This window comes from Protopterus annectens, chromosome 15.part0, assembly GCF_019279795.1.
Source record: "Protopterus annectens isolate FY-2018-M chromosome 15.part0, PAN1.0, whole genome shotgun sequence".
Taxonomy (NCBI): Eukaryota; Metazoa; Chordata; order Ceratodontiformes; family Protopteridae; genus Protopterus; species Protopterus annectens.
Window position 1 is genome coordinate 81,121,676 of NC_056749.1, and position 20,273 is coordinate 81,141,948.

Consider the following 20,273-nt stretch of genomic DNA (forward strand, 5'->3'; position numbering starts at 1 on the left):
TGATACCGAGCAGATCTCATAAAAATATGGACTGCTTGCAGTACTTTAAAAAAGACACCTCTCTAAAAGACAAATGCTTTGCACCAGCCAAAGTTTAAATGTTGCAGCCATCCTAACTGCCCAAAGTCAAGTGCCTTCTCCCATCTCTGTCTCGGATCACTGCCTGCTAACAAAGAAACCAATTACACACCACATCTCCTATACACATATTTATGCTATCAGTTCCCCCATTTTTCCATACAGTAAGATAGCTTTAGCTAGAACACACACATATGCAATTACCCATATTATAACATACTTATTACTACACAGTAAGTTTAAAAGTACCAGACAATAACGAGACAATATTACATGCACATCTGGCATGTATACTTAATTTAGCTTACTTAGAATGTGAACTCCACCACTTTTCTAAAAATCCCTAGTTACTCGTGTACTCTCTGTACTAATAAAACAACATTCTGAAAATGATAACTCATTCCTTCAGCCTATGCCTATGAGATTCAGGGTATTAGATTAAGACTCAAAAACTGGTTTTCTTAATAACTAGGGGAGTTACACTGACTGAGGTGGTACACACAGCTATAGTCTGTTTTCCTTAAGTCAAGGAATAAACTATTCAGCAACAGGTTAGCTTTATCATTTACCTCACACCCAGAAGTTTCCATTGCATAATCAGTCTCTTTTTCAATGGTAAGTCTTTCAAGTTCCTCTCTCCTCCTTTGTAGAGAAGCAATTTCATTCTCAAGGTCTGCAATCTGCAGGAAAAATATGCACAAAAAATGCATTAATTTCTTATTTTAACTAGTCTTTAACCAGGTAAAACAGACAAGGTATAAATATTTTTTTTTCAGGGGAACTCATGGGGCACTGTGGCAGTTAAGTGACTTCCTCAGAATTGCCACAGTACCTGACAATTCTGACAGTACATTAGTTCAGGGTAGCTGTGCTACAGTGCTAACACAATAGTACTACTACAAGGATCACAAATTGTGTTCAGAACGTTAAGGCCACATAGTCATAATTCAAAGGTCATGTAGATAGAGCACATAGTAAAAGCTAATTTAAGTGTGATATGTAAAATAGATGCATAATGCTTGAAACTAAAGCACAGGCCACACAACAGGTGAAAATCTGACTAATGAAAATACACAGTGAAACTTACTTTAAAGTATTCCTAATCTTAAAACACAAATATCTGCACAAATATAACAGCAGGAACAGTTGACAGGTAAACCTAGTCTACTCGGCTGTTACAACGTATATCCTGCAGATGTGCTTCTCATTTGGTTTCCTATTATTCTAATTATTCTCAGTCCTCCTGAATGCCTCCACTGACTTGCTTCATTCTACCTATTTCAACAGACAATTTTACATGGTCTCCCTCCCTCCCTCCTGTGATATTGTATTTCCTTACATTTAAGCTAAAGACTCTTCTCTGTACTTGCAGATCATGCACTACTGTACTCCGTACTTGCAGATCATGCACTTCTGTACTGTGTACTTGAAGATCATGTACTGCTGTACCCCGTACTTGGAGATCATGCACTGCTGTATCCTGCAGTTGGAGATCATGCACTGCTGTATCCTTTACTTGGATATCATGCACTGCTGTACCCTGTACTTGGAGATCATGCACTGCTGTACCCCGTATGTGGAGATCATGCACTGCTGTACCCTGTACTTGGATATCATGCACTGCTATACGTCATACTTGGAGATCATACACTGCTGTACCCTGTACTTGGAGATCATGCACTGCTGTACCCTGCACTTGGAGATCATGCACTGCTGTACCCTGTACTTGGAGATCATGCACTGCGGTATCCTGTACTTGGAGATCATGCACTGCTGTATCCCGTACTTGGAGATCATGCACTGCAGTACCCTGTACTTGGATATCATGCACTGCTGTACCCTGTACTTGGAGATCATGCACTCCTGTATCCTGTACTTGAAGATCATGCACTGCTGTACCCTGTACTTGGATAACATGCACTGCTGTACCCTGTACTTGGAGATCATGCACTCCTGTATCCTGTACTTGAAGATCATGCACTGCTGTACCCTGTACTTGGATAACATGCACTGCTGTACCCTGTACTTGGATATCATGCACTCCTGTATCCTGTACTTGGATATCATGCACTGCTGTACCCTGTACTTGGAGATCATGCACTCCTGTATCCTGTACTTGGAGATCATGCACTGCTGTACCCTGTACTTGGAGATCATGCACTGCTGTATCCTGTAGTTGGAGATCATGCACTACTATTCCATGTACTTGGAGATCATGCACTGCTGTATCCTGTAGTTGGAGATCATGCACTGCTGTACCCCATACTTGGAGTTCATGCATTGCTGTATCCTGTGCTTGGAGTTCATGCACTGCTGTAACCCATATTTGGAGATCATGCACTGCTGTACCCCATACATCTGGAGCATTTCTCCCCGGGCCTCCGCTGAAAACAGGCTCTGTGGAACCTAGTCGGACTTTCCCGGTCAACAAATGATAAATAAATAAATAAATAAATACTTGGAGATCATGTACTGCTGTACTCAGTCTTCATGCTTCCTTTGCAGCTCTGTTCTTTCATAAGTTCCCTTAATAGTTATGTGGAGTCAATCAATGCCCCTCCTTTCCTTTTCCTCCCTTCGTCTATGAAGTGCATCCTCTGAACTCTGCTTTTGTTTACACCTAAACACTTTCTCAAATGAGTAAGATCTAGCTCTGAGAAAAAAAATAATTTCAAAATTAAGACCTCACCATTATAAATACAGGAAGTTGGTATGTGTGATTGGAAATCAGGTGATGACACATATCTGTTTTTGTGTGTGTGCATGAGTGCTGTACAGTGAAAATTAGGAGAATTTGTTTTTTGCCAAACCACTTTCTCAGAGTTAGTATATATGGTGGTGCTGTGGTAGCGTTGTCGCCTCACAGTAAGACCCTGTCCGGTTCAATTCTCAGCCAGAGAGTCTTCTGCGTGGAGACATGCGTGAATGGGCGTACCTTCATTGAAGGTTGTGCGTCAGGCCTGGCAAGCCGGTATGTAAAAATCAACTGCCAATCATTAGTGGACCAGAGTTCCGCTGTGGCAACCCCTAACTGGGAAAAGCCGAAAGACACACACAGTGTATATAATTATCAGTGGGTATAGAGGTGGAGGTGTGCTTGCCCCCTTGCAAAAAGTTTCACTTCAATTTGTTGAATTTTCAATGTTATGTTCTATATTTGTGAGTATATATATATATATATATATATATATATATATATATATATATATATATATATATATATGGATCTAGGATTCGATCAAACATCCGAATCCATAACCACCGAACACACTTTAATGAAAGCACTTTAACCGAAAAAGCGCTTTCGTTAAAGCATGTCAATAAAAAAAAAAACACTACATTTACGTTTCACACACACACACACACACACACCTGAGTCCTGACATTAAGCAAAACTCCCTTTGGACTTCATACATTGGTCAACTAATTGCATGGTTGACAGGTGTTTCAATCACTAATATCTGGGGTTGGGGAATATACACTTTTTCCATGGACTGAGCATTCTTGCAGTTCACATATATAATTAACATACACACAAACATACTCAACAGATGACAGCAGGGTCTGCTGTTTTTTTTTTTTTTTTTTTTTTTTTGTTTATTTTGTTTTCTGTTTTTTCTTTAAGCCTGTGCATTACACACTTTTGACTATTCTTTTCTGTCTTTTTTACCTGTTTTGCTAATATTCAAATGTTATTGTTAAATAATAAATTCAGCATAAACATCCATAGAGCTATTCACACCACAAAAAAGAGAAAATAAAACTAAATAGTTACATAAATAAATAAATAAGCTTAATAAACTCAAATAAAGTTACACTCCTCAAATCACAGTTTCCAAACTGGAAAATCACACAAAGTCCATAAATCAAAATGTGAAATTCACAATCCCTTGATAGAACAGTAATGGTCCAAACAATGAACAGATTAATTCTAGAAGTTATTACATGCTCTTATGAGTCTCTGCAAACAATGAACAGTCAAACTAAATTCCAATCAAAGTCTAAGGAATTTGACATTTTTTGCATACTCTGTAGTTCTAAAAACACACTTTCAGAACATTCATGAAAAATACAACAACAAAAGAAACCTTGACGAGTGGATGGGAAACAGTTTACCCCGGGGATCACTTCAGTGGCTCTGCTGGACAGAGCCACAGGGAACTAATCTAAGGAAGCAGCAAAAGCCAACACATTCTGGTTAGCCTTATAAATGCCTTCAGGCAGATAGCTTAGTACCTACCTATGAACCTATGAACCTATAACTGTAATAAAGAAAGTAGTCCTGTTTCTTTATATTTTTTATAAACCTAATAGTGATAACACATCTCAATACCGAAAGATTGCCAAATTCCGGTAATAATGGCCACACAGGTAAAACAACACACTCTCCAAAGCTAAGAATACAGCATCCATGGGACCAGACGACATCCAGGGGTGTGTACTACATGAAATACAAAATGAACTGGCACCTCAACTAAGTGTGATGTTTAATCATAGCCTCACCTCAGGCTTTGTGCCCACTGAGTGGTGCATAGCTACAGTTATCCCACTCCACAAGGGGGGATACACCTTGGATCCTGGGAACTACCACCCCATCATTCTGACGAGCCTGATCTGCAAGGCCATGGAATGTATTAACATGGAACTTATAAAAAAAGACATTGGCGACCTTCAAACACTGGACCCCATGCAGTTTGGGTTCGTGAAGGGCTGATCTTGTCTCCTGAACCTGATTGACTTCTTTGAATCAGTCTCCAGAGCCGTGGACAAGGGTAAGGTGGGCCACACAGCCTATCTGGACCTCGCCATGGCCTTTGACACCATCCCCCACTCTGGAATCATAGATAAACTTACTAAGCTGGACATTAATCCCTACGTCACTCAATGGGTTGCCAACTGGCTTACTGACAGAACCCACACTGCAAAAGTAGCCTACTCCAAATCCAGCTCCAGACAAGTGACAAGTGGAGTACCTCAGCGTTCAGTCCTGGGACCGCTCATGTTTGGCATCTACTTCTCTGAAGTACAGGCCAATACTAAGGGACTCTGGCTAATAAAGTTTGCAGATGACTGCAAACTGGGAGCCATTACTGAATCCCCAAATGATGTAGATATTCTACAAAAGGTCCTTCCAGAAACAGATGCTTGGTGCCAGAGCCATGGGCTCAAGCTCAGTGCCAAGAAATGTATAGCTATCCCCTCTGGGAAAAAAACATGTACCCATGAATTACCACATAGGTGGCAGTATACTAAACACTGAAAGTGTGAGAAGAGACTTAGGGACACAGGTGGACAGTGGTCTCACCTTCGATAACCACATCACCACAACAGTCAGAAAATCCTTCTATGTGGCACACCTCATCACTAAGGGCTTTTCATCCAGGAAAAAAAGAAGGTCATTGTCCCACTGTACTCATCCCTCATTAGACCCATTATAAAATATAATGCCCTGTTTGGTATGTACCTTTCAAGACATCTGCAACAACTGGAAAGGCCACAAAAATACCTCACTAAAAGAATCACAGGCCTAAAGTAGATGCCCTATGCTGACCGCCTAAAAAACCTCTACCTATACTCTGTCACATATCGTCTACTCAGAGGCGATATCTGCTTAACATACAAGGCCATGTCAAACCCAGAGCTGTTGGACATGCTACAATTAAAGAAATCCCAATCCCTCAGAGTCACATGCTCCAGGGATCTAAACCGTGTCATCACAATGAACAAAACATGCTGGAGGGATAGGTTTCTGACCCAGAGACTCCCCAGACTCTGGAATAGACTGCCCATACATGTCAAGCAGAGCGCCTCTTTGGCCCTCTTTAAAAGGAGCCTTGATGATTGGATGGGACATAGGAAATTTACCCCGGGGATCATGTCAGTAGCCCTGCTAGACAGGAGTCCTGGGAAGTAAATACTGTGGGAGGAAATAGACAGAGAATTGTTTTGGCTAGACTTGTATAAGCCCTAAGGACAATAGCCTATTACCAACCTATGAACCTATTACTGAAGTCTACAGTTTTACAGCAAGAGATTTTTAAGTGAAAGGGTTGGAAGCAATGTTAGAGATTTAAAATGTAATATGTAACGGTTTGAATAGCGGGTGTGCATGCAAGAATATTTTAGTGTGATGTCTCCTTAATAATTTAACTGCATTGATTTACGATTAGTGTTTTTATTGGTTTGTTTAAATTACATTGAATATACAGAATGTTTGTCAGCTGGTAATTATTTTCCATTCAAGGAGTTAGCCAAGGTGCTAGAGAGTACATATGTCACAATAAAGTAATTTTATTATTTTTGTTTTTTAATTATTTTTGTTTTTTAACAGTTGTTTTCATATTTAAAAAATTACCCACTACCTTCCTAAAAATGAAAGTATCTTCTGTTGCCACCCATCTTGCTTGTATCTCTAGCCTTTCCCTTACAGCATCCTCAATCCTATCATTCTACAAACACTCAATCATAATCCCATTACCAAAAGTAAGCACTCAGTCATAATCCCACTACTCAAAGTGGGTAAACACATTTCTAACTGTGCCCACTACTGGAAAAAGAAATGGTGATTTAAGGAGGTCAGTGGCAAATAGGTTCATTACAAAAAAGTATTCCGTTGTGTAAATTCTGTAAAACACAGAAAGACAGACCACAACAGCACAAGTATACTGCTTGTCTTTTTTGTTTGTAAACATTCAAGTGACAATGTAAAGGTTTACTAATTATGATTATACCAAATATATTCCTTCATTAGTTAGAAAAGTGTTTGAAATACTCTGACTGTTCCACAAGACCTCACAGGATACTTATATTATATTGTGAGTGATCTTACCCAATCAAAAAATTGTATAAATCCTGGCTTAGCTATAACTGGTAAATTTTTGGCTGGCTTTCGCTATACCACACTTACTTTGACTGATTTTTAGCAGCTGCTTAGATATTATGTTCCATTAAGCTGAGTAAAAACACTTATGAGACTTCTCTCCTTATTTAATGAGATAAACCATGGTAATGCTGTATGTCCCTTTGGTATCATTATAACCAACTGATCCTGTTTATAATGACCAGTCACACATAAATATTCATTTACTCTTTGTATACAACTATAAATTGCTTGACTGTACAACCTGCAGAGATGCCAGCCTCATCCTTTTATATGGGTTTGTTATTTATGTAATTTAGAATAATGTCTTCCTCTCTCTGTATGAAAGATGTTGCCCTAGAAGTATCCCAAACACAAGTAACCCATGTACACTGCTGACTATTTAAATTAAGTAACTCAACACCGTAAACTCTGGTACAGAGTGTGCAAAAAATAAATGAATTAAACAGCAACAGTGCAAGCCTGACCCCCTACACTTCACAAAGGTATACTAGTGTGAATACATGATCCCAAAAGCTGCCTATCAGGTACAAATGCTTGAGACTACATCTGAATCCCCTTCTGCCTTTCACGCAGTATGTACAATCAGCTGTCCACACAGTGCTAAAGCAATGTAAAATGTGTCAGAAACTAACCAGCTTAGTCATCATAGATCCAAAAATGGCGAATCTTTTCATTCTTAAGTTAGAGGAAGGTGGCTGTTAAATGCAGTAACAACACTGGAAAGCTCCAAACTATAGTTAACACAGTTTCCTTCAGACAGCTGGATTCCCATTGCTATGAGACTGTTCATGTGACTTGCCTTACTAACACCTGTGACTACCTCTGGGACAAGGTAACACCCCTTGGATCTGCAGCCATGTAACTTGCCTTACTAACACCTGTGACTACCTCTGGGATAAGGTAACACCCCTTGGATCTGCAGCCATGTGACTTGCCTTACTAAAACCTGTGACTACATCTGGGATAAGGTAACACCCCTTGGATCTGCAGCCATGTAACTTGCCTTACTAACACCTGTAACTACCTCTGGGATAAGGCAACACCCCTTGGATCTGCAGCAGAGCAAGTATTACAAGGCTGCTTATATGTCTACTGATGAAGACAGAGTTATATGTAGGCTTTGGTCCATTAGTTTGGCATGGCTTTGCTTCTTATTTGTAAAAGTACAGCACTGAAGAATATTCTCTCACCTGTCTTATATCACTATGTAAGGTGTTTTATTACTCGTTTCTACTGTTTTATATTTGCGGTTTTACATTCCACTGAGTTACATCTGATTGACAGCAGCAAACAACATGCCACCCTAATCGTTCCTTTACCTGCTTTTAACATTCTAACTTCTTCCATCATTACCTTCACCTCTCCCTTTTTTATCCTGTCACATGCTTTTTTGCATGCCTTCATGGACTCTGTTTTGAAGATCCAACCCTCCCACCAACATTACCATGTCCCATCTCTCTGCATGACCCTGTGCATTCATATAATGCCCCCTCCCACCACCATTACCATGTCCCATCTCCCTTGTGATCTTGTGCATTCATATAATACCCCCCCTTCCAACCACTATTAGCATGTCCCATCTCCCTGTATGATCCTCTACATTCATATAATACCCCCCTCCCACCACCATTACCATGACCCATCTCCCTGCATGGTCCTGTACATTCATATAATAAATAACTCCCCTAATGACGGAAGCACTTGATCCACTAGTCTATGGATGTATGCTTTCCCCACCAGTTGATACATCCTTCCGGTAGTTTTGCCTTAGACACCTTCCAACATATTAATGCTTCTCTCCAGGTATATCTCTAGAAAAGCACACAGTAATTGAGGTGATCAGAGCTCATTAGAGGTACCCTTCTATATACTATAGTTATTTACAGAAGTGGTTACCTCTGTTCAACTATTACCCCTACCACCACTGAACAACATAGAGATAGAAAAAACTGTTCATTAAAATAAATAAATAAAAATAAAATAACATATCAAAGTGCAGTCAATATTTTGCCTGCTGAGTTCCTGTTCAGCTGTTGTTTTGAAATTCTGCCGTTGCTGTGCCCAGCAGCTAAATATATCATTGTATTGTCTGACTAGATATCTTGAAATTGAGTAAAACTTAAATTTAAAAAATGCAATGATAGGAAAAAACAATGGAAGAGATGTTACATAAAAACTGTCTTTGGCATCAATCCAGCTACAAGTATAACACAAGTACTGAATAGCACAGATAACAGCAACAGCAGAAACAGCTGCAGCAGAGTGGAATTGTGTGCGCTCCTAGGTGGAATGCTGTGTGTGATCCTGTTTTACACACTTGAAAAAAGGAAATGCCAAACAAGATAACATTCATTCACTTTGATGACTTATTTACTGAGCTAATTTTGGGATCTCTTAAAATATATGAGGTAATCACAGGTTCCAGTCATAACAATGAGAAAGCGTAACAACATAACAAAACTAATGGATAAATAAATGAATAAAGGTGTTGTGGAATACTTAAATTATAATCATAAAAAATAATGAGTGTATTCATTTATGAACATTAGTTCAGAAATTACTTACAAGTCTGAAACTAATGAATGGCACTTTGATGGTCTATAATCCTCAGTGATTTACCAGATAATCAAACATTTTATGATGCACTGGGCAAAATATAAAGCAAAAGCAGGGAGAGTTGCGAATTATACAACAAAGGCTCATTACTATTCAAAAACAAGCACGCTGGTTGGACAGCCCAAGCAGCATGCACACTGTAAATCGAGCATGTACCAATAGAAAAACATGGTCACTGAGGTACCACTGAGTGATCAGACTTTCTATTGGTCAGTCAGGTATAGGCAGACAGACATTACAGTGTGAAAAGAGCTGCAACCTTCAGAATAAAATAAAACAATGTGTCTCGTGGTCTGGGTGATACATTACAGTGCTCCCTTCCCGTTGTCTAAGAAATGCTTAAACAACTGATCTATTCTGAAGGTCTGGAATTCAGGAATAACTATGGCCTACTTCTGCACTCCTACTGTGGTTTCACGTCAGCCTCTTGTACTACTTAATGCATAAGTGTCTAGAACTAGCATCTTTCTCCTAACTATGGGCCAAGAGATACTTAGCAGAATCCCTTTTTCAATGATTTTTAAATCGAAATTAAATATTGTGGATCTTTTGTACTAACGAACGTCCTGAAAACTTACATTTTGCAATGATCCTCTGATCTGGTTTAACAGCTCTGTTAACAACACAACGGCCCAGGTTAAACTCAGTCTTCTGTTCTTACACTGAATCACTGACCAGAGTAGATCCCCAAAGATCCACACTTGCAGCCCTTCTGTTCACTATATTTATTATTTACCTCAGTCCCACCTGTACCAAAACTTTAAGACCTGACATTATTTGCAGATAACTAGTGATTGTCAGGTCTCAAGAGAATGTTACTCATATCCACTCCAGCGCAGTCCAACCACCAACATGGCTCTGCTGTGTTTTAGAAACTCGTCTTTTAAAAAAAAAAAAAAAAACTCCTCTCTAGAAACTTCACTAAAAACAAATACTATGCAAACTGTGATCCTGTAACTTTTTTCAGTATAAACTTAACCATTGCACTTTCTAGAGCATACTTCACCATTAAGTATCTTGGAGTTTAGTTAGATACAGTAATCACTTTTACATCTCACATAACAATTATTCTTACATCTCACAGTAAGAAGATTTGTGCTTCCATACCTTTTTAGCTTAAAACTGCCTGCACAGATTTTATACATTGTGTCCTTCAGGGGGAAACGTATGCAGTAGTAAAATGTGGTCTCTCCTTGCTTTCATTCAGCTCTGCCTTAATACCACCAGTCACTAAATTATCCACAACAAAAAACAGCCCTTCATATTTCCTTCTACTACAATGGACCACCATCATACCTACCTAAATAAAACAAACTGTTTGTCATTCTTTAACCCACAGGGTTATTTACAATGGCCACTGGCCGCCCACTTGACATAAGTTTTCCTCCAGCCCCACTTCATATAGTTTTCGCTGATGCAAATAATGCGCTACTATATTTCGGTAGCCTCCCCGTGTTTTACTAACATTAAAAAAACCTTTATCAGGTAAGTTCCCTCAGACTGCAATCACTCTGCATAAATACTAAACCTCAGAACAATTTCCCTCTTACAACTAGCTCATAGATCTGCTCTATTAACACTTCTAAATATCACTTCAAAAGACCTCAGACAGTTTTATCTATAACCTGAATGCACATCCCAGGTGCTCCGTGCTAAATGTATCACAATGTACTACTTGTGTCTAACTAATAGGGACTTCGCCTGCTTAAGCTGAACTTCATTTTGATTTTTGCTGACCCATTTCACAGCCCCACTTAGTCTAATAATAATTAAGCTTTTACACATTGGAATCTTTTGCACTCACTGCATCCTCCATCCTGATATACTGACCTCGTAGAGCTTAATCTGTCCCCTGATACTGACCTTGTACAGGTTACTCCATCCACAGATACTGACCTTGTACAGCTTACTCCAACCCCTGATACTGACCTTGTACAGGTTACCAAACAACCATATGCTCCGCAAGGATGGCATGCAGGGTCAAGCCAACAATGTAAACCACCAATGACCAGCAAAAAACGATAGTGAACATGCAGTAATGAAGAAATAATGATTATTTATTTATAATTCCTTCAAATCCTGACTGGTTTTGGCTATTCAGCCTTTATCAATGTATACAATAAAGTTTTTTTTGTACAGGTTACTGCATCCCCGGATATTGACCTTGTACAGCTTACTGCATCCCCAGATACTGACCTTGTACAGCTTACTCCATCCTAGGTTACTGACCTTGAACAGGTTACTCCATCCCAGATACTGATCTTGTACAGCTTACTCCATCCCAGATACTGACCTTCTACAGTTTACAGCATCCCTGGATACTGACCTTGTATAGCTTACTGCATCCCCGAATACTGACCTTGTACATCATACTACATCCCTGGATGCTGGCCTTGTACAGGATACTCCATTTTGATATACTGATTTTGTATAGCTTACACCATCCACAGATACTGACCTTGTACAACTTAGTCCATCCCTGGAGACTGACCTTGTACAGCTTACTCTGTCCCCAAATACTAACTTTGTACAGCTTACTCCATCCCTGGATACTGACCTTGTACAACTTACTCCATCCCAGATACTGATTATGTACAGCTTACTCCATCCCCAAATACTGACCTTGTACAGCTTACTGCATCCCCATGATACTGACCTTGTGCAGCTTACTGCATCCCGGATACTGACCTTGTAGAAGTTACTCCATCATGATATACTGATTTTGTATAGCTTACACCATCCACAGATACTGACCTTGTGCAACTCAGTCCATCCCTGGAGACTGATCTTGTACAGCTTACTCCATCCTCGAATACTGCCCTTGTATAACTTACCCCATCATGATATACTGACCTTGTATAGCTTACCCCAGCCACAGTTACTGACCTTGTACAGCTTAGTCCATCCCTGGATATTGACATTGCACAGCTTACTCCATCCCTGGAAAATGACCTTGTACAGCTAACTCCATCCCCAAATAATGACCTTCTACAGCTTAATCCATTCCTGAATACTGACATTGTACAGCTTACTACATCCCCAGAAACTGACCTTGTACAGCTTACTGGATCCCCGGATACTGACCTTTTACAGCTTAATGCATCCCAGGATACCAGCATTGTACAGCTTACTGCATCCCCAGATACTGACCTTGTAAGCTTACTCCATCCCCGAATACTGACCTTGTATACCTTACTGCATCCTCGAATACTGACCTTGTACAGCTTAATTCATCCCCATATACTGACCTTGTACAGCTTACTCCATCCCCGAATACTGACTTTTTACAGCATCCCCAGACACTGACTTTATACAGCATACTGCATCCACAGATACTGACCTTTTAGAGCTTACTGCATCCCTGGATACTGACCTTGTACAGCTTACTGCATCCCTGAATACTAAACTTGTACAGCTTAATGCATCCCCAGATACTGACCTTGTATAGCTTACTCCACCATGATATATTGACCTTGTACAGGTTACTGCATCCCCGGATAATGACGTTGTACAGCTTACTCCACCCCCGATACTGACCCTATACAGTTTGCTGCATCCCTGGATACTGACCTTGTACAGCTTAGTGCATCCCCAGATACTGCCCTTGTAAAGGTTACTACATCCCAGAATACTGACTTTCTACAGCTTACTGCATCCCCAGATACTGACTGTGTACAGCTTACTCCATCCCCAGGTACTGACCGTGTACAGCTTACTGCATCCCCTGATACTGACCTTTTACAGCTTACTGCATCCCCGGATACTGACCTTTTATAGCTTACTGCATCCCCGGATACTGACCTTGTACAGCTTACTCCATCCCTGAATACTCACCTTTTACAGCTTACTGCACCCCCGGATACTGACCTTATACAACATACTCCACACCCAGATACTGACCTTGAACAGCTTACTCGATCCCCAGATACTGACCTTGTACAGGTTACTGCATTCCCAGATACTGCCCTTGTACAGCTTACCGCATCCCCAGATACTGACCTTGTACACCTTACTGCATCCCCAGACACTGACCTTGTACACCTTACTCCATCCCCAGATACTGACCTTATACAGGTTACTCCATGCACAGATACTGACCCTGTACAGCTTACTGCAGCTCCAAATACTGCCCTTGTACAGCTTACAGCATCCCCATGATACTGACCTTGTACAGCTTACTGCATCCTGAGATACTGACATTGTACAGATTACTCCACCCCCTGATGCTGACCTTGCACAGCTTACTGCATCCCCAGATACTGACCTTCTACAGCTTACTGCATCCCAGATACTGACCTTATACAGCTTACTCCATCGCCAAATACTGACCTTGTACAGCTTACTGCATCCCTGAATACTGACCTTGTACAACATACTGCATCCCCAGATACTGGCCGTGTACAGCTTAGTGCATCCAAGGATACTGAACATGTACAGCTTACTGCATCCCCAGATACTGATCTTGTACAGCTTACTACATCCCCAAATACTGACTTTATACAAGTTACTGCATCCCAGATACTGACCTTGTACAGGTTACTCCATCCCCGGATACTGACCTTGTACAGCTTACTGCATCCCTAGATACTGACCTTGTACAGCTTACTGCATCCCCAGATACTGACCTTGTACAGCTTACTACATCCCCAGATACTGACCTTATACAGCTTACAGCATCCCCAGATACTGTCCTTGTACAGCTTACTGCATCCCTGAATACTGACCTTGTACAGCTTACTGCATCGCCGAATACTGACCTTGTATGGCTTCCTCCATCATGATATACTGACCTTGTACAGCTTGCTCCATCCCCAAATACTGACCTTTTACAGCTTACTCCATCCCCGAATACTGACCTTGTGCAGCTTACTCCATCCCTGAATACTGACCTTGTACAGCTTACTGCATCTCCAGATACTAAACCTGTACAGCTTACTCCATCCCCAAATACTGACCTTGTACAACTTACTGCATCCCCGACTACTGACCTTGTACAGCTTACTGCATTCCCAGATACTGATCTTGTAAAGCTTACTGCATCCCCAGATACTGACCTTTTACAGCTTACTGCATCCCCGAATACTGATCTTGTACAGCTTACTCAGTCCCAGGATAATAACCTTGTACAGCTTACACAATCCCCAAAAACTGACCTTGTATAGCTTACTGCATCCCCGAATACTGACTTTGTGCAGGTTACTGCATCCCTGAATACTGACCTTGTACAGCTTACTCCAACACCGAATACTGACCTTGTACAGCTTACAGCATCCCCAGATAAGGACCTTGTACAGCTTACTGCATCCCTGATTCAGACCTTCTACAGCTTAGTCCATCCCAAGATGCTGACCTTGTACAGCTTACTGCATCCCCAGTTACTGTCCCTTGTAGAGCTTAATGCATCCTCGGATACTGACCTTGTACAGCTTAATGCATCTCCAGATACTGACCTTCTACAGCTTACTGCATCCCCGGATACTGACCTTGTACAGCTTACTGCATCCCCAGCTACTGACCTTCTACAGCTTACTGCATCCTAGATACTGACCTTGTACAGCTTACTACATCCCCAAATACTGACTTTATACAAGTTACTGCATCCCCGAATACTGACTTTATACAAGTTACTGCATCCCCGAATAGTGACCTTGTACATCTTTCTCCACCCCCGAATACTGACCTTGTACAGCTTAGTGCATCCCCAGATACGGACCTTGTATAGCTTACTGCATCCCTGATTCAGACCTTGTACAGCTTACTCCATCCCCGGATGCTGACATTGTACAGCTTACTGCATCCCCAGATACTGACATTGTACAGGTTACTGCATCCCTGGATACTGACCTTGTACAGCTTACTGCATCCCTAGAGACTGACCTTGTACAGCTTACTGCATCCCCGGATACTGACCTTGTACAGCTTACTGCATCCCCAGATACTGACCATATACAGCATCCCTAGATACTGTCCATGTACAGCTTACTGCATCCCTGAATACTGACCTTGTACAGCTTACTGCATCGCAGAATACTGACCTTGCATGGCGTCCTCCATCGTGATATACTGACCTTGTACAGCTTGCTCCATCCCGGAATACTGACCTTTTACAACTTACTCCATCCCCAAATACTGACCTTGTACAGCTTACTGCATCCTCAGATACTGAACTTGTAGAGCTTACTCCATCCCCAAATACTGACCTTGTGCAGCTTACTGCATCCCCGACTACTGACCTTGTACAGCTTACTGCATCCCCAGATACTGACCTTGTAAAGTTTACTGCATCCCCGGATACTGTCCTTGTACAGCTTACTGCATCCCTGAATACTGATCATCTACAGCTTACTCCATCCCAGGATACTGACCTTGTACAACTTACACAATCCCCAAATAGTGACCTTGTATAGCTTACTGCATTCCCGAATACTGACTTTGTACAGGTTACTGCATCCCTGAATACTGACCTTGTACATCTTACTCCACCACAGAATACTGACCTTGTACAGCTTACTGCATCCCCAGATACTGACCTTGTACAGCTTACTGCATCCATGATTCAGACCTTCTACAGCTTACTCCATCCCAAGATGCTGACCTTGTACAGCTTACTGCATCCCCAGTTACTGACCTTGTACAGCTTACTGCATCCCCAGATACTGACCTTGTACAGCTTACTGCATCCCCAGATACTGACCTTGTACAGCTTACTGCATCCCGGATACTGACCTTGTACAGCTTACTACATCCCCAGATACTGACCTTGTACAGCTTACAGCATCCCCAGATATTGACCTTGTACAGCTTACTGCATCCCTGAATACTGACCTTGTACAGCTTACTGCATCACCGAATACTGACCTTGTATGGCTTCCTCCATCGTGATATACTGACCTTGTACAGCTTACTCTATTCACGAATACTGATGTTTACAGCTTACTCCATCCCCAAATACTGGCCTTGTACAGCTTACTGCATCCCCAGATACTAAACTTGTACAGCTTACTCCATCCCCAAATACTGACCTTGTACAGCTTACTGCATCCCAGAATACTGACATTGTACAGCATACTGCAACCCCAAACACTGACCTTGTACAGATTACTTCATCCCCGGATACTGACCTTGTACAGCATACTCCATCCCCGAATATTGACCTTGTACAGCTTACTCCATCCTCAAATACTGACCTTGTACAGCTTACTGCATCCCCAAATACTGACTTTGTACAGGTTACTGCATCCCTGTATACTGACCTTGTACAGCTTACTCCATCCCCAAATACTGACCTTGTACAGCTTACTGCATCCCCAGATACTAAACTTGTACAGCTTACTCCACCCCCAAATACTGACCTCGTACAGCTTACTGCACCCCAGATACTGACCTTCTACAGCTTACTGCATCCCCAAATACTGACCTTCTACAGTTTACTGCATTCCCTGAATAGTGACCTTGTACAGCTTATTGCATCCCCGAATACTGACCTTGTACGGCTTCCTCCATCGTGATATAATGACCTTGTACAGCTTACTCCACCCCCGAATACTGACCTTGTACAGCTTACTGCATCCCCAGATACTGAACTGGTATAGCTTACTCCATGCCCAATACTGACCTTGTACAGGTTACTCCATCCCTGGATACTGCCCTTGTTCAGCTTACTGCACCCCCAGATACTGACCTTCTACAGCTTACTGCATCCCAGATACTGAGCTTGTACAGCTTACTCCATCCCGAATACTGACCTTGTGCAGCTTACTGCATCCCTTGTACAGCTTACTGCATCCTAGATACTGACCTTGTATAGCTTACTGCATCCCCAGATACTGACCTTGTACAGCTTAGTGCATCCATGGATACTGACCTTGTACAGCTTACTGCATCCCCAGATACTGACCTTGTACAGCTTACTACATCCCCGGATACTGACCTTGTACAGCTTACTGCATCCCTGAATACTGAACTTGTACAGCTTACTCCATCCCAGGATACTGACCTTGTACAGCTTACTCCATCCCCAAATACTGACCTTGTACAGCTTACTGCATCCCCGAATACTGACCTTGTACAGCTTACTCCACCCCCGAATTCTGACTTTGTACTGCTTACTGCATCCCCAGATACTGACCTTGTACAGCTTACTGCAGCCCTGATTAAGACCTTGTACAGCTTACTCCATCCCCGGATGCTGACCTTGTACAGCTTACTGCATCCCCAATACTGACTTTGTACAGCTTACTGCATCCCCGGATGCTGACCTTGTACAGCTTACTGCATCCCTGAATACTGACCTTGTACAGCTTACTGCATCCCCATATACTGAACTGGTATACCTTACTCCTTGCCCAATACTGATCTTGTACAGCTTACTGCATCCAGGAACACTGACCTTGTACAGCTTAATGCATCCCCAGACACTGACCTTGTACAGCTTAATACATCCCCAGATACTGACGTTGTACAGCTTACTCCATCCCAGGATACTGACCTTGTAAAGTTTACTCCATCACCGGATACTGACCTTGTACAGCTTACTGCATCCCCGGATACTGACCTTGTACAGTTTACTCCATCCCCAAATACTGACCTGGTACAGCTTACTGAATCCCCATGATAATAACCTTGTACAGCTTACTGCATACCCATGATACTGACTTTGTACAGCTTACTGCATTCCCAGATACTGACCTTGTACAGCTTACTGCATTCCCCAGATACTGACCTTTTACAGCTTAATGCATCCCCGGATACTGACTTTGTACAGCGTACTGCATCCCAAAATACTAACCTTGTACAGCTTACTGCATCACTGGATACTGACATTGTACAGCTTACTGCATCACCAGATACTGACTTTCTTCAGCTTACTGCATCCCTGAATACTGACCTTGTACAGCTTACTGCATCCCCATATACTGAACTGGTATACCTTACTCCTTGCCCAATACTGATCTTGTACAGCTTACTGCATCCAGGAACACTGACCTTGTACAGCTTAATGCATCCCCAGACACTGACCTTGTACAGCTTAATACATCCCCAGATACTGACCTTGTACAGCTTACTCCATCCCAGGATACTGACCTTGTAAAGTTTACTCCATCACCGGATACTGACCTTGTACAGCTTACTGCATCCCCGGATACTGACCTTGTACAGTTTACTCCATCCCCAAATACTGACCTGGTACAGCTTACTGCATACCCATGATACTGACTTTGTACAGCTTACTGCATCCCCAGATACTGACCTTGTACAGCTTACTGCATTCCCCAGATACTGACCTTTTACAGCTTAATGCATCCCCGGATACTGAATTGTACAGCGTACTGCATCCCAAAATACTAACCTTGTACAGCTTACTGCATCACTGGATACTGACCTTGTACAGCATACTGCATCATCAGATACTAACCTTTGTATAGCTTACTGCATCCCCCTGATAGTGACCTTGTACAGCTTACTGCATCCCCATGATACTGACCTTGTACAGCTTACTCCATCCCCAGATACTGACCTTGTAGAGCTTACTGCATCCCTGATTAATACCTTGTACAGCTTACTCCATCCCCAGATGCTGACCTTATACAGCTTACTGCATCCCAGGATACTGACCTTGTACAGCTTACTGCATCGCCAAATACTGACCTTGTATAGCTTCCTCCATCGTGACATACTGACCTTGAAAAGCTTGCTCCATCCCCGAATACTGACCTTGTATAGCTTCCTCCATCGTGACATACTGACCTTGTACAGCTTGCTCCATACCCGAATACTGACCTTTTACAGCTTATTCCATCCCCGAATACTGACCTTGTACAGCTTACTGCATCCCCAGATACTGAACTTGTAAAGCTTACTCCATCCCCAAATACTGACCTTGTACAGCTAACTGCATCCCCAACTACTAACCTTGTACAGCTTACTGCATCCCCAGATACTGACCATGTAAAGCTTACTGCATCCCTGGATACTGACTTTGTACAGCTTACTGCATCCTTGAATACTGATCTTGTACAGCTTATCCCATCCCAGGATACTGACCTTGTACAGCTTACACAATCCGCAAATACTGACCTTCTACAGCTTACTGCATCCCTGAATACTGACTTTGTACAGGTTACTGCATCCCTGAATACTGACCTTGTACAGTTTACTCCACCACAGAATACTGACCTTCTACAGCTTACTGCATCCCCAGATACAGACCTTGTACAGTTTACTGCATCCCTGATTCAGATCTTCTACAGCTTACTCCATCCCAAGATGCTGACCTTGTACAGCTTACTGCATCCCCAGTTACTGACCTTATACAGCTTACTGCATCCCAGGATACTGACCTTGTACAACTTACTGCATCCCCAGATACTGACCTTGTACAGCTTACTGCATCCCCGGATACTGACCTTGTACATCTTACTTCATCCCCAAAATCAGACCTTGTACAGCTTACTGCATCCCTGGATACTGACCTTGTACAACTTACTGCATCCCCAGATACTGACCTTGTACAGCTTACTGCATCCCCGGATACTGACCTTGTACATCTTACTGCATCCCCAAAATCAGACCTTGTACAGCTTACTGCATCCCTGGATACTGACCTTGTACAGTTTACTGCATCCCCAGATTCAGACCTTGCACAGCTTACTCCATCCCCGAATACTGACCTTATACAGCTTACTGCATCCCCGGA

The 20,273-nt window shown here is 42.0% G+C and overlaps 1 protein-coding gene across 1 annotated transcript in view; it reads right to left on the reverse strand.

Annotated features, from left to right (window-relative positions):
• The window catches only part of LOC122789791 (vimentin-like), a 308,097-nt gene that overhangs the window by 145,731 nt on the left and 142,093 nt on the right, over positions 1–20,273 (reverse strand). The window contains exon 4 of the mRNA XM_044057233.1: positions 648–758. Within this exon, the coding sequence (XP_043913168.1) occupies positions 648–758 (111 nt within the window). The remainder of the gene's footprint in view (positions 1–647; positions 759–20,273) is intronic.